Here is a 16,086-nt window from a genome sequence, read left to right on the forward strand (position 1 = left end):
TTTCTCAGTGTGGAGCCCAGTTCTTCCTAGCATGCCCATGAATGCTTCAGTGAATCACTAAATTCCCTTTCACCTCTTTGGGAGTGAGTGGTGATGGCTGATAATGTTGCTGGTAAGAGCTTCAGAGCTCTGCTTTTCCCACTGGGTCAGTGTGTCCCTCACAGACTGGAGGAACTTCTGCTCTTCATCTCATTTTACTTGAATTGCACATTCATTTTAAGCTCTTCTGCACCCAAGAAAAAGTGCAAGATTAAATTATCTTCCTTCATCCAAATTGAAGTAATAAGGTTTGGATGAGAGGCAATTTACTGACTTTTATTCAGAATCTCAAAGGATTTACTGCCCATTTAAACCTATTTATATGCATTTAATTTACAATACATTCTGTATAAATAAAAAGGCAGTTCAGTCCTCTTCAGTGAACAAATCAATGCAGTCATCCTCCAGATGTCATGAGAATTTTATGGCAATGTTTGCTGTCACTGCAGTGCAGAGTTTTTTATTTATTTATTTATTTTAATGATGATGATTTATTTTTTGCCTTTATTAGGACAGGACATTATAGAGATATTAAAGCACATATTTATGGTACAAGTGAATCTCTGGCAGCAACTGCAATGGCATTAAATTTTAAGATTATGCATTTAATAATTTATTGACTGCCGTTCCATTTCCAAGTCTTTGTTGTGAACCATAATCTTATCCTTTGAATCCAAAGCCATTTTAGGGTTACAGGAAATATCTGTAAAGTTCATGGATAATGTCTTGACAGTAAATTACCACTACATTTTCAATTTTTCTACATAGTTTCAATTTTAGGCACAAGCTTATATCAACGTGTATCATAAATGAAATATTATTGTTGAACAATTGCATATAGGCAACATGCTGACATGCTAGGCTGACTTGCTCCTTGGCCATCAAGCTGATCAGTGGCTTCCTCTTTTTATGTGAATTAGAATTAGGGAAAATGGCAAATAAATTTAAAAGATAGCTGAATTTGTTGTTTGTACATAGCTAGTTGCTTTTTGCAAACCTGGAAACCAGCTAGTTTTTTTGCTTACTCCAGCCCAGGCAGACATAATTTACTTTCCAACCTCACAGGCACTAGCCGAGAGTTTAAATCTTGCTATTGCTAATATAAAACAGACAACAGGAGCATTCCTGGGGCATTTTTCAGGATTTGACAACATCTAGGGTGAAGGCCAAAACATCAGGGGCGTGTAGGAGGTCTGGGGATATCGTCCTCTGAGAGGTTAACATTTTATATACAAGATCACTCCGATCACCTCCTGTAGTTTTGTATTAATGAAGTGAATTAACTACATAACATGTGGATATGATCCCAGTGCTTGTTCGTGTCTCTTTTCCTTTCCATTTTATTTCACATTATGATCTCTCCCTGGAAGTAAATAGGCAGATGTACAAGTAAACGTTACTTGCTTTCTGTTTCGCACATGTACGCGATTATTATTAGTAACATAATTCAATGTTTTAATGTTTTATGGCCTTATTTTCCTTGAATCGAATATATGACTGTATTTCAATCATTAAGAGCCTGATGAAAGGAAAACGTTGTCTGTGTGAGACTATAGTCTAAGTACACCCACTGCTGCGAGATTGTTAATGAGGCTAATAAAGGCTAGTAAATGAGGCTTTGGTTACAATTTTCACAAAGTAACTTTAGATTTTAAAGCTGAATATCTAGCCATTTCTGGTGTCAGGTTTCCAAAAGGAGCATCCAGACCAATACTGATTAATAGAATCCATTATTATCCAATATTATCAACACTTAGTTGTATTTGACTTTCTTTTTGAACAGGTTTCTTCAGAACAACATAATTCAGGTGGTCTCAAGCCGTGCCTTCAGCGGACTATTCAATCTAGAAAAACTGTGGGTACCTCTTTTTTTTTCTTATCTTTCACTTCAGATCACCTTTTAAAAAAGATTCCAAATATTCTTTCTGTTCTGGTGTTATTGACAGTCAATGCAATTTCTTGAACTTAACGTGAAGCAAGTGAGAGAGTGTGTGTTCATAAGAGAGGTGTTAGGACATCGCCAAACTGGAGATGAGAAATGAAAGTCCCAGATAGAATACTGAACAATGTGCCACCCAAGATTGTGGCAAGTGTTCAATGATGCTTCCTCTGATATTGTTTTAGGTGTGGAGCACAATGGCATCTTTGGGCTGTAGATCTTTGTGCCCCCTGGGGCAAAGTAGGCACAGACTATTTTTTTGTCAATTGTTCCAGAAGTGAGGAAGGACAAACTTGATCCCGAGAAGATGATGATGTACAGTACAGACCAAAGGATTGGACACACCTTCTCATTCAAAGAGTTTTCTTTATTTTCATGACTATTCACACTGAAGGCATCAAAACTATGAATTAACACATGTGGAATTATATACATAACAAAAAAGTGTGAAACAACTGAAAATATGTCATATTCTAGGTTCTTCAAAGTAGACACCTTTAGCTTTGATTACTGCTTTGCACACTCTTGGCATTCTCTCGATGAGCTTCAAGAGGTAGTCACCTGAAATGGTCTTCCAACAGTCTTGAAGGAGTTCCCCGAGAGATGCTTAGCACTTGTTGGCCCTTTTGCCTTCTGTCTGCGGTCCAGCTCACCCCTAAACCATCTCGATTGGGTTCAGGTCCGGTGACTGTGGAGACCAGGTCATCTGGAGCAGCACCCCATCACTCTCCTTCTTGGTCAAATAGCCCTTGATGCCTTCCTTCAGTGTGAATCTACAATTTTCATAGTCATGAAAATAAAGAAAACTCTTTGAATGAGAAGGTGTGTCCAAACTTTTGGTCTGTACTGTATATCATTAGGGAAAGTCAGCTCTAGATGATTAATAACTTCTTAAACAGTTTTGTAGGAATTAGAAACTTAACTTTTCCTTTCTATTCCAATCAGTTTTTACTTCATTTTAAAAGCATCTCAGAAGAAGTACAGTGCATGAGTCAGAAATGAGTTGCTGTGCTCTTATTCATTTGGATTCCTAATAGGGCAATTTGTTATTTTTATGTCTATATGATTTATGTGTATAAATCAATCATTTGGATATTATAATGCTTAACCTTGACAGGGGAGTTAGTTATTTATTTTATTTATTTATTTTTATCAGTTTCTATGTCTAAAATTAAATGCTTTCTTTTGTGCAGGTTTCTCAGCCAAAACCACATAACATACTTAGGACCGGGTGTATTGCGAGATCTACACAAGTTAGACTGGCTGTGAGTATTTAATTGCAACTCATTTAATGAATTAGAAAAGGGCAAAACGGCTGCTGCTTGCTCTTCTGCATCCAATATCAATCACAAAATAAATACACGTAGAGAGTTAGCCACTCTTTGATGTTTTATACCTAAAAGAAAGTGTCATGAAGTTTTTAACATTTATTATATATAAAAAGTATTGACTACAACCCAGTAACAGACATATTTAGTGTATTTTTGTCATATGTTTTTTTTGTTTTACTTCATAATTTTTTATATATTTTAACATTTTCTGTTTCAAGTGTTTGTTTTGTTCGCTTTTCATTTTTTAATCATCTATTTTCTTGAACTTCATCCTATAGTTTGGGGGTACACAATATAGTAGTACACATATTTAGTAGTATTTGTTTGTTTGTTGTCTCCCTTGATAAATAGATGCTTAATTAAGTTCAGTACAATCACACAGAAAATATGTGGTCTGTGGAATAGCTCTGAGTTAGTAGAATTTGGCTCTGGAAAGTGCTGAAAATAGAAAGTGGTTTTGCAGAAAGAAAAAGAGAGAATTACTTGGGTGGCTTTTCGGTTGCCAATCCCAGACGCAGGTTGGGAAGATTAATGCAGTACTTGAACAAGCACATTCACTGACAGAAGATTTGCCAACAAGATATTTTGTAAAAAACATTTCAGTTATTGTATTATTTCTTTCCCTCAGAGTATTAGACCACAACCCTCTTAAAACCATTACCCGTGATACATTCATCGGTCTGAGGTCACTGACATTTCTGTAAGTATCTTGTGGTTTTAAAATATTTCATGTTGATTCTTTACTGTGGCATTTTGTTTAATCAGTTATCTCTTTGATGAAAATGTCAAGCTTTGTTTTATATTTAATCAAGCTTGTTCCTGTTTCTGATTCAGTTGTCTGCCATGAAATTTATATTTATTTCAAGGATGTTGCTTCATGAGTTTAAATTTGGTCTTTTAATTTAACTACTTTTCCCTGTTTTTTCCTGTTACTATGCACTAAATCAAGGCAATGGCACAATTCCCACAATGATTTGAGATGTTGAAGACATATCTGAGTTTAGCAGTACTTTTGCGTTCACTTGTTGGTTACAAGTATCATCAAGAGAATGTCAACAGAAATGCACCTCACCGTTCAAGTAACAACAAAAGTAATCTAGGGTTCACTAACCCTGAAACTCATCCAATTTTGTTTCTGCAACAAGACTCGAAACCATCTCGGAGACAACTTTTTGTTCTTTTCAATGGAACACAGAACTGTCTGTACCCACAAGAAAGCTAACAGACATTTTACACTTTTAGATTTGAAAATGTGGGTTGCCTGAAGGCCATTGTGTAGTCGTTTGTACAAGTAGTAAGAAATTCATGATTATAGTCCCTCTTCAGAACGTCTTTAATTTCCCTGGAAATGTCCTCTGGCTTCCAGTTCCACTGCTGAGCCAGAAATGTCTAGAGTACAAAAGTGTCAATCACAAATAGTTTTTTGTTTTGTTTTTTCAATTTTTTTCCTCTTCTCACTCAGTTTTCATTTATATTTTATTCTTTTTTCTATAAGATAAGATTTAATCTTATGTTTCGTAACCATTTTCAGTAGATTTACTTAAAATATTAGCTTTAGCAAATAAAATTAATTCTGTTTATTATATCTATTTGCTTATTTCTTTTATTATTATTATGTTTTTATTTTTTATTATTTCTTTTAAGCTTCTCAAACTAGAAAAGGCACTTATTTAGATCATACAAGAATCTGCTGGTTTTCAGACTGATTGTGTTTTTCGCTGGGTGGTAACTGAAATATTACAATTATTTCAAAGTAAATCTGAAACATTTAAACAGTATTTTTCCCACACAGTCTTTCTAAAGAAAAATCTGCAGCATGCAAATTACACAGACCTTGTGGCCCATGTTTGTGCTGTTAAATGATTTGCATAATTTATTTAGTGAACCAGAATCTTTACAAACTCAGACACTGTGTGTGTTTTTTTGTTTGTCCATCACAGCTTTATGAATAAACATATGACACGATTTTATATTTGCCACTTTTGGCTTGCAAAGTATAATTGAATCACTGAATCATGTTTCATGAATGTTTCATTTTCGTTCCTCCACCTTAATAAAAAATCAGGGGTCTCTAAGGGATGGCTAACTAATAACAGAGAAACCTAAGTGCCCCTATTATGGATTTTTAAATTCATTCATTGTGTAACACAGCTCTAAGTGAATGAAAACATGCTGCAAAGTTTTAAATCTCAAATGAATCATTGAGCGATTCGTGTGGGAGTCGTTAAGCAAGTAAGCTAAAAATAATGTTTATTATAAGACAATACAAGTGTTTTTTGACCTTGCATGCATGTCAACTTGTTGTTGGGGACTCCCAAAACCAAAATATGAACCTTTCATTACCCTTAATAGGGGCATTTTAAGCATCACTGCAAAGAACAGCCCCTCATGAGAAACTTTTCATGAGTGACTGTAAGTATCTGAAGTCATGCCAGAAGTGATTATACGCTTGCCTGGAATGTTTTCTCCTGTTCAAATCGCTTTGTGATACCCATAATTGCTGAAATAACAGTAGTATGTCTTCTGAACAGTTTCCAGAAGCCTGGTTCTGTTTGCAATTTAGCCATTGCATGGAAAAGCTTAGCTTGCGGGAGTCTGTATTTAAAGAAAATGATTCTTCGAGCCCAGCGATCGTCCATATTGGTGCGACTCTGTACTGGACTGAACTGATAAATAGACAGCTTTGTGAAACACACAAAAGTAAATATGGGAACTGAGAACAAAACAAATCTGTGATTTATCATGAAATAAATACAACCTTGTAAATTAGCTGTACGAGTGTCCACTGAATAACAATCACTCTATTAAACTTTCATTTATGAGAACAGATAATATTGCTCTCTAAATTTGCAAAAAAAAAAAAAGCTAAATTATTGTTGGCGTCTAAGAATAAGGTCTAATTTTCTGGTGTTTTTGACTAAATGAATGACCTTTTTTCAGAGGAGATGTTTTTATAGACAAGTCATTTCACTCAGTGGCCATCTGTGAAATGCCTCTTGGGCATGCAAGTGCAGCTCCTGTCTCTTTGTGACGTGACATTCAGCCAAGTATGGTTACCCATACTCAGAATTCATGCTCTGCATTTAACCCATCCGAAGTGCACGCACACACACACTGTGAACACACACCCGGAGCAGTGGGCAGCCATGCTGTGGCACCCGGGGAGCAGTTGGTGTTCGGTGCCTTGCTCAAGGGCACCTAAGTCGTTGTATTGCCGGCCCGGGACTAGAACCCACAACCATAACCACTAGGCCACGACTTCCCCAATTAATATATTACCGTATTTTCCGGACTATAAGTTGCACGTTTTTTCATAGTTTGGCTGGTCCTGCAACTTATAGTCAGGTGTGACTTATTTATCAAAATTAATTTGACATGAACCGAGAGAAATGAACCAAGAGAAAACATTACTGTCTAACCCTCTCGCGGCTGTAGACGGTAATGTTTTATCTTGGTTCTTGGTTCTAAATAAATGCAACTTATAGTCCAGTGCGACTTATATATGTTTTTTTCCTCGCCATGACGTATTTTTGGACTGATGCGACTTATAGTCCGAAAAATACGGTAATTATTTATTTAGTTGATAATAATTAAGGAAACACTTTACAACAACTAATTAAAAACACAATTTCCAGATAATTATGCTTGTGAAACGGAGGACACCTAATAGCACGCAGCTAGTCTGGCAGAAAGCCTTGATTGTTTTCCCTGTGATTGAGTCATATCTAAAAGTGCTGCAGGGGGTTTGCTGAATTTCTACAGTAAAGACCTTCAAGGCTCTTGCTGTGACAGTCTGCACATCAAGGCCGTATTGCCATTTTTGGTGATTAATTTAAATCTTAATTCATTTTCAGATCCATGGTGAACACGTCCCTGTTGTGGCTCCCAGACTCAAGTTTCTGTCAGCACATGCCCTTGCTCAGGTGGTTGTGAGTATTTCCTGTTACTAGCTCTTTTTTCAACTCTTACGAAGTAGAGCAGGGGTCGGCAACCTTTTCAGCATGACGTGCTATTTTTAATATTTCTGGTTAACCACCCACTCTTTTTCAATGCATTCTGTACAAAGAAATAGGCCTATTTGATTTTCATGCAAATAGCCCCTGAGGATTTTTTCCAAAATGTTCTTGAATAACAGCTATACAGTGTGACCGTACTGAACACCACTGTATGTGTGACAGTGCCAATGCATTTAAACCATTTAGTTTAATCACTGTTCTATATTTGTCACGGATTGCTGGGGAAAGGAGCTTGAGGGAGTATGAAGGAGGCAGATAGTCAAACAAACGGAGTCTTTAATAAATCCACATGGGAAAGTAGGAGAAAACAACCTCTTTACACGGAGACAGGATAAAGAAACTGAGGAAAGGCAGGGCTATAAATACTTAACCAAATGATGGACTAATAAGATGATTAATGAAAACAGGTGGAAACTAATTAACTAATCAAGCAACACAGGAAAACTAGGTCAAGGCAGGGAGAACAGAACATAAATGTGACAATATTAATGCACACACACACCACTCACATACAAAGATCTGAGATCGCGCTGTGCAAAAAGTAACATTCAGATATAACATCACAGTTAGATTGGTCAAAATGGCTTTTAGCACCATCCACTGTGGTGGGCACCATGCATTATGGGGTGAATTTATTTGCTGGCACACATGCAACATGTTAAAGGCTCATTAGAGGAAATAAAGAGTTCTCCTGTGTATATAGTTGTATAAGGCATCATGAGGCTCACAGTAATCTGCCTGGCTGTACTTAAATCATTATTATTCACTGAATTTTCCTGACACAACCAGTTAAACTACCAGTGTTTGTGTATGACACTTCAATAATGTTAAAGCCTTCTCGGCTTGACCTTTTATTTCTGAGCACATATACAGTACATGTGCATCTTGTTTAGAGACAGTAAGAAATACAGCATCTGAGTAGCCCCAACATATCAAGCTGATTTCTCTGGAAAGATTTGGTACTCTGGGAAGATTTTTTTTTTTTGTTACTTTAACTGTAAGCATGTGCAGTATATCCCTGTATGTGTGTGTTTATACCTGCATGTCTATTAGTATATTAGTCATCTGGCTCTTTGGTTTATTTGAATAGGTCATTCTAAGGTTAACGAACAGACAGAGTCTGTAACACTTAGCCGATGGTCTCTGAACTGAACAAATGATACCGCATCATAGTGCTTTTCTATGAGGTGGGTTTGAATTTAGCATATCTCACTTGGTATGAATCATATCAGCTCTCAGTGAAATTCCACAGCTGTCCAAGTAAAACCACTTAATATAGCTTACGCTGCTGTCAGCAGTTGCTTTGCTCCGATAAACCTGCGCCTAGAAGACCACACTCATTTAAAAACTTTTAAGATGTTTTTGTTCAAATTTTATAGCCAACAATTACCTTAAAACCTGATTATTCCTAGACAGGACACCCACGGACCGACCCCCACAGGCCAATTTACTGACCATCTGATGCGCATTGCACACAAAACTGGAAAGCATTTCCTCTATCTGGCAAGCTTTAATCAGATCATCAGATTATTATCAGTCTACTTGGAAACAAAGTCATGTTTACGAGGTACCGGCTGATCCAACGAGTGCTTTTGAGGATGAAATAATCTCTAGATCTGCCAGCTTTTCAGGTTAGCGAGACCAAAAGACACTGTGATTTCTTTTGTAGCATATCAGTCAGTTACTCTCTTTCTAAGTGGGCATTTATAGGCCAGATTAAGCTGCTTGAGCTGTTTAATCAAAGGTCTGACTACAACTCCATTGACTGTGTCACACATTTTGAGTTAACAATGAAAACTCCTCTCAGAGCGCCTGTATCTCTGCCAGATGCATGTGTTTGTTTTCATGCGTTTCTCTCTTCATGATGAGCACTTGGGATGCATTTTCAGCGTTTCTGTAAAATGCATTCTGGTAATTATAGTCAGCAGATAGAGACTTACAGTGGCGATCAGCAGGATCACTGTGATTTTTGATGTTACCTATGCGAGCTGCTCAGTCATGCTGTGATACTTTCGCCCGCTGAATGACAATTTGCCATCTGGTAGTCCAGCCTGACACTTTGGAGAGAAAGACTATCAGAGGTACTATCAAAGTCTGGCAAATCCTCAACTAGGTGCTCGCTGGATGAAAAATTTCAGCATGGGGCTTCATGAGGCACTCTGGTTATTCATGTCATGCATCTATGGGTCTTGATCAGATACATCTTTGTTGTTGCAGGAGGAGCAATGGGATGAGTTCTCCCAGTCATCAGTGCAAATGTTGTCTTCCTCATGTCTTCGAAGTTTTGATAAAAGAAAAAATTTATTTTTTTATTTACAGCTCATTTTCTTTCTTTGCTTTTCCTTGGCTTGTCTTTCTTCACAGGGACTTCGCTGAGAACCACGTTGAGTTGCTGAATTGTTCCACTCTGAAGACCTGCACCGAGCTCACAGTGCTGTAAGTACTGTAAAGTCTGATTGGTCGGTTTCATTGCTTTGTTTTTTTTAATTATGGCTGCACATGTTGATGCCAGCATAACAATTTATGGCAACATGGCAGCGAGTTTGATTTAATGGTCAGTTTAATTGAACGTGGTACAGATGTTGTTTTTAGTTTACGATGTCAGTTTTGGATCTCAGTCTCAGTTTTTTTCCTCCGTTTTTTATCTCTAAAAGGAAATGCTTGTTCTTGGTTAGTCATCAGGATGCGAGTGTCTGTCTGCAGGTTTTTCTTACAAGTGAACAAAGTTTGATGCCCTTGTGGAAAATGAAGTCAAGCATGTGTTGAATCTTAATTTTACTGTAACTTTAAAATATAGGGCATGCAACCATTCTGGTTGTGTTTATCACAAAGTCTTTTGACGTTAGGTGTTTCAAATAATTATATGTCATATACCGTGGGGTATAAAAGTCTGAGACCACTAATAATAAAAATGGTTCTGTTTTGCACTTTTTTAAAATGACATACCATTTTATTTTATTACACCATTTTTATTAAAATGTATATTTGTCAGATTAACAACTTAACTAAAAATGTTTAATAAAAACACAATTATTAGATTTTTTTAAAGCATTTTAATTGTTTTTTACCATGTAAATGACTGACATTTTGCTGTATACCAGAGCAAACTCACATCGTCTCAAATCTTCGAGCAAGCTTTGCTCAAAACCCTAACCCTGTTGACCTATGTGGTTTTGGACATAGATTTTGGACATTTAAAGATGTCAGCTTTTTAGTGATTATAAAGGGAGCGCTCTATGCTTGAGTTCTGCCTTTCCAAACCACGCAAACCACTGCTACTCTGTTAAGAATAAAAGTGGTTTGTGAATTTTGAGGCTTAAATAACAAATATTTTAGCAGGAGTGTTTATTCAAGGATGTTGTAGAACATTACCTCTAAGATTTTATGGAAATTACTATTTCATGTAAATTTTAATGGATGTACTGAAAAAGAAAGACTATATACTGTAGGCTATTTTTATGTGTGCTTTTGCCGGCAGCAACAAAAAACATTAATGTTGTGGGCGGGAGCAGGACAAGATAACATATTTCTGAGGGAGCAGGCAAATGTGGGACAGAATCCTGCAGGATGAAAATCCATCCTGCAAAGGTCTCTAGTTTGAAACAAGTAATATTTCAGTGTGCTAGCATCCAGGTGCAGGTTTACAGGCAAAAAAAAATAAATAAATCACATTCTGAGTATAGAAATAGAGGACTCTAATCCCAGTGTCCCGGATATCACTTGTGAATTTGACTCCTTTGGTCCTGATTCCCTCCTTAATCCTTTGAAAATGAAAGCAGAATGTCTCCCAGGAGAAGTGTGATGGCTGAAAGATTTTGTCAGTGTCATTATTGCCTTATGTGGACAGACTGGCATCTCTCACAGCAACAACAAAACCCCTTTCAGAAGGTTTTTTTTTTCTTTCTGCCTCTTATAGTGCATTATTAGGATGTGCCATTCTTTTTTGTAATAGATGTGGGAAAGTGGCAGGCATATCTTAAATGAGACTTGCAGGGAGAGATGGGTATCCCTGCAAATAAGGTCGGCTAGACCTTGCTGGAAGAATAAACTGGAAAATGCAGAAAGCAGTACAATTTCGTTATCATCTGGCTTTTTCACAGCCCAGTGGCTGTTATTTGAGGTTTTCCATGCAAGTGAAAATGTGGTGGTTTAGTTTCTTTGGAAATTAACATTAAGTTTGTTCTCTAAATTTTTCTGTCCAGATCACTGCATGACAATAAAATCAAGATCCTTCTAGAAAACACCTTTCATTCTCTTGGATCTTTGGTTGAACTGTGAGTACCGCAGCACATAATCTGGAAAGGATGTGAAATCTTGTGATTTGGGAGAAACAACTTTGTTTAAACTTTCTGCACAGACATAATTGAGATGGCATTATATGGATTATGCTTGTTTAACAGATGAATTATTTCTCCTCCGTGTCTTTTTTTTTTTTTTTATATATATATAGAGATTTGTCTTGCAACAGAATTTCCAATCTTCCTAAAAACACTTTCTGGAGTTTACAATATCTGCAGAAACTGTGAGTGATGCACGTGTCGGACGCATAGTTTATTACGAAAGTGTTGAACTGATGAATGCACACTATGAAATAATGTTCTTTAAAGGGATATTTCACCCAAGATGGAAAAAATTGTCACTCCCCCACCCTCATGTCTTTCCAAGCCTCTGTGCTGTTAGTTCTTCAAAGGAACAAACAAGTCTTCATTTGGGAGCTGTCAACCCCCCAAAAATGACAAATGACAAAAAAAAAAAAAAAAAAAATATATATAAAAGTAGTCTACCTGTATTTAGAGCTGTCAAAGCCATATTATAACTTTTTGAGTGTTTTATGTCCTTTTTGGAACTTGACAGCTCCTTGTAACTATCAACTGTCAATGGATAGTAAAAGCTACAAAGGTGTTCTTTAAAAAAAAAAAAGAAATTATAAACTCAGATTTACTTATTTTTGGCTGAAATACTCCATTTAATATTTGCAGGAACCTATCTCATAATCCTTCACTCCATATTCATGCCAGTCACTTCAATCACCTGCTCCAACTTGAGTCTCTGTAAGTATCAACACAGCATGTTCTTCTTTTCAAAAGAATGCATTTTAAGACCCTATTAGTAGGTGCCATGTGAAAAACAACATGCATTTGTATTTAACAGAAGTCTGGAGGGCATTGAAATTCCTGATATAACTACCAAGATGTTTCTTCCGATGGGAAACCTGTCCCACATGTACGTTCCTCTCATTGTGTGGTCTGTGTATTAAGCAGGAGGTTCAGCTTGTAATCTTTTATGTGTGCATATCTGTCTTTTCTAGATATTTTGAGGATTTTCAGTACTGTTCCTATGCCCCACATGTACGGAAATGTAAACCTAATACGGATGGCATTTCATCAGTGGAAGACCTGTTAGCCAGCCTGGTTCTGCGGGTCTCCGTCTGGGTTATGGCCTTCATCACCTGCTTTGGGAATCTTTTTGTCATCGGAATGCGCTCCTTCATTAGAGCAGAGAACACACTGCATGCAGCATGCATCAAAGTCTTGTGTTGTGAGTACAGCTGAAACTATTATTAATATTTGATTAATAAATGTATCATGCAAAAATGGTTTTAATAAAAATACTAATACCACGATTTCAGATGATGCCAACCCCGGACTGACAAACTAAATTGCCAAATACTATTCTTAAATTGTATCATGATCTCAATAACGTGTGTACTTAACTAAATACATTATGCTAACTAGCCACATATCTTATAAATTTATGCATTTAGCAGATGCTTTTATCTAAATATTATATAACATATAATACTGCCATTCATATATTACATTGACTGCTTGATTACTCTCTGATTGTACCATTTAAAACATACACTTTTTGTAAAGCTATTCTGAAGCAATACGTATTGTGAAAAGCACTAAATAAAATTGAATTGAATTAATAATAATAAACAATGGACTTTTTGACAATTTAATACAGATTATAATTATAATTAGGGGTTCAAGCGCACAGCCCTGAAACCCTATTGTAAATGTTATTCTTCTTATAAAAATAAAATGTAATAATATATTATTATTTAGTTGTAAATATATTTAGCTATCTAATATATACATAATATTATAGAGCTATATTAGTTGTTGTTATTATTACTATTATTATCCGTTACTTGTTGCAACCCACACAAAAAACACACACTAGCACTATCATCTGTAACGGTCTCATAAAAGTTCACAAAAACTTTTGGCTAGACATTTTACGAGAACGGATACGAGAGAGGGGGGATTTTCTTGGAAAGAAACTATGCCCATTTATGCAGCCGTCATGAATGGGGGTATTAGTGGAAAACCCAAGGGTAATAATATGTTAGGGAAGCTGATCTGAATATGATCTGAATAATGGAAGCTGACAGTAAAGCCTGTTATGATTCGGTTTGCTTTTGTGCCTGTGTATGCGTTTGATTGTTCGTTCCTGAGCATTTATGCATTCATCTATAATCCTATTTCGAAAGCGGCAGTTCGTTTGTCTTCATAAGCTTGCTTGTTTGAATGTTATGTGCAGTTTTGAACTTATTTAAAGGGTAAAGTTACAGACTTCCACAGTCTGAACACTTCCTGATGTACCAAAAAATAATCACATCTACTAATACTTAAGTAAATCTGTGACGGATCTAGTTTTTCAAGACATCAGGTCAAGAACATGGATAGACACTTGATGGGTTATATTTTTCAGAACTGCAGTTTTACCAAGAAAAAACTAATAGTGAAAGGCCACATTATTTTACAGTTTGTATTTACATAGGTCTAATTTAATTTGATGAAAATAATGTAATTTAACTGTAATTTTGGTATGTTATGTATTTATGTATATATTTTTTTATATATTAATATATTGATTTATTATAAAGTATTACAGTGTGTGTGTGTGTGTGTATATATATATATATATTAGGGCTGTAAAAAATAGCGCGTTAACGACGTTAATTAGTTGTTTGTCGCTAATTACGTCAAATTTTTTAACGCATTTCTCGCATGCCCAGTGTGACAAATTATTCAGGAAAGTCTCGTCGATCTCTGAATTCTCAGTAAATTCTTAGTAAAAAACAGCGGGAGCGCCGCGACGAAAACACCGAAGAAGCTTAAGGTTTTACCGCAGTTACTCTCAAATACATTCATGCCAAACTTGAGAAACAGAGACGACTTTGGTAGTTGATATGCTGGAGCTTCTTCCTGTTATAGCGTCCTGTGTTTCACACTGCGCGTGCGCAGAATGCCTACATGCAATGCAGCGAAAACTACAGCTGTTTGAAAAGCATATGCATTTTTACCTGGTTTTACTGGCACTTGAAGCCTTCAGAACGTGAAAATATCGATCCTAAAGTATTGTGGCAGAGCAAATGAACACCTCCTAAAAACAAGAGTGCCTAGAGTGCAGAGGGCGCATGTTTATGTTTCTGAGTTCATTCTTTCGAGTTTCTCTATGCATAATTTCATAGATATGTGGCTATATTTAACTACTGATTCACCTAAAATTCTTACACTATCCGTAGTAAAATGGCATGGTTTGATACAGTGCTCAGGTAAATTTGATCTAAGTAAATGTTAAACTTTTGAAATTCAGAAAAAAAGAACCACATATTGATGAATCAATACATGAAAATTATGTATCTGTGTCCTGTTATTTATCTTTTGGTATGCATTTCAGAAAAAAAAAAAATATAAAAATATATATATTAGTGCTGTCAATCGATTAAAAAAAATTAACTAATTAATCGCACAATTTTTTAAAATTTAAAAGACTGAAACTTTTTGGATATGTAAATGTAAAATGTAAATAATTAATGTAAACTCAAGACAAAGAAACTATTTAAATTCAAAATATGATTGTTTATTGGAATTTTTGTTTAACTTGTAACACAGATTTTCTCATGTAAACAACATACCTGCAATAAACCATCAATATCCTCCAAATTAACTGTTGGCTTGAAAGCCATATTTATTACAGAAATAAAAACACAGGCATGTAAGTACCATTTGAATTTCAAAACAATCAATGCCAATAAAAAACAAAAATGATTTCCATGTTGAATTCTAAGTGGACTGCAAAAAAATTCCAAAGTATAGTCATTGCCAGTGCTTTAAGTGGGCCGGTACGCACCGTTACTCAGTACCGCCACTTCCAAATATAGCTCTTGAGCGTACCGCCACCTCTCCGTGCGCCCAGAACGTGCTTGTAGCGTACCGGTACACTCATTTGGACATCTGTTTTAATAGAGGTTTTAATCTTTTACCTGCACTGCCGATTTTCAGAGCGCCCTTCACAATGCAAGCTTCCTAATTCATCCCACCCAGAGCAGAAACTACATTACCCATTCACCCTTAAGTTATACAAGCGAATAGCGCGTGTGTCGCTTTTCCCACTGTTAAGTGTCAACAACTCAACGTGGCCGGAGAAGGTGTGTGAAACTCGTTGTGAGTTATACTAAAGCAAAATCTTGAGTATTTATTGTCTGATAAACATTAAAAACTGTCTGCGGAGGTTGAGTCGTCCTGCAGCCCCCGCTGGCTGTTCATTGGCTGCAGCATCTTTTTTCTAAGTTCTAAAAAAATACCGTAGACGGCAAGGCACAAATTTAGATATTCATTTATCTAATTAATCTATAGCCTATGCACAAAGACAATATGATCTTTTTGTCCCCTTTTTGTTTTAAAGCTTGATGAAGAGAGAGAGCGCAAGTTGCTGCAGCTGCGAGGAGGACAGTGATGCACGCGTA

At 36.2% G+C, this 16,086-nt stretch overlaps 1 protein-coding gene across 3 annotated transcripts in view; it reads left to right on the plus strand.

The window, feature by feature from the left end:
• Positions 1-16,086, plus strand: part of LOC113054438 (relaxin receptor 2-like) — a 40,018-nt gene that overhangs the window by 18,570 nt on the left and 5,362 nt on the right. For 2 of the 3 annotated variants that reach the window (XM_026219990.1, XM_026219991.1), the window contains exons 6-15: positions 1,823-1,894; positions 3,172-3,243; positions 3,938-4,009; positions 7,164-7,238; positions 9,690-9,761; positions 11,528-11,599; positions 11,776-11,847; positions 12,305-12,376; positions 12,477-12,548; positions 12,634-12,863. In XM_026219990.1, coding sequence (XP_026075775.1) covers positions 1,823-1,894; positions 3,172-3,243; positions 3,938-4,009; positions 7,164-7,238; positions 9,690-9,761; positions 11,528-11,599; positions 11,776-11,847; positions 12,305-12,376; positions 12,477-12,548; positions 12,634-12,863 — 881 coding nt within the window. The remainder of the gene's footprint in view (positions 1-1,822; positions 1,895-3,171; positions 3,244-3,937; positions 4,010-7,163; positions 7,239-9,689; positions 9,762-11,527; positions 11,600-11,775; positions 11,848-12,304; positions 12,377-12,476; positions 12,549-12,633; positions 12,864-16,086) is intronic. The other variant, XM_026219992.1, reaches the window with a different exon arrangement.

The sequence above is a fragment of the Carassius auratus genome, chromosome 35, assembly GCF_003368295.1.
Source record: "Carassius auratus strain Wakin chromosome 35, ASM336829v1, whole genome shotgun sequence".
NCBI lineage: Eukaryota > Metazoa > Chordata > Actinopteri > Cypriniformes > Cyprinidae > Carassius > Carassius auratus.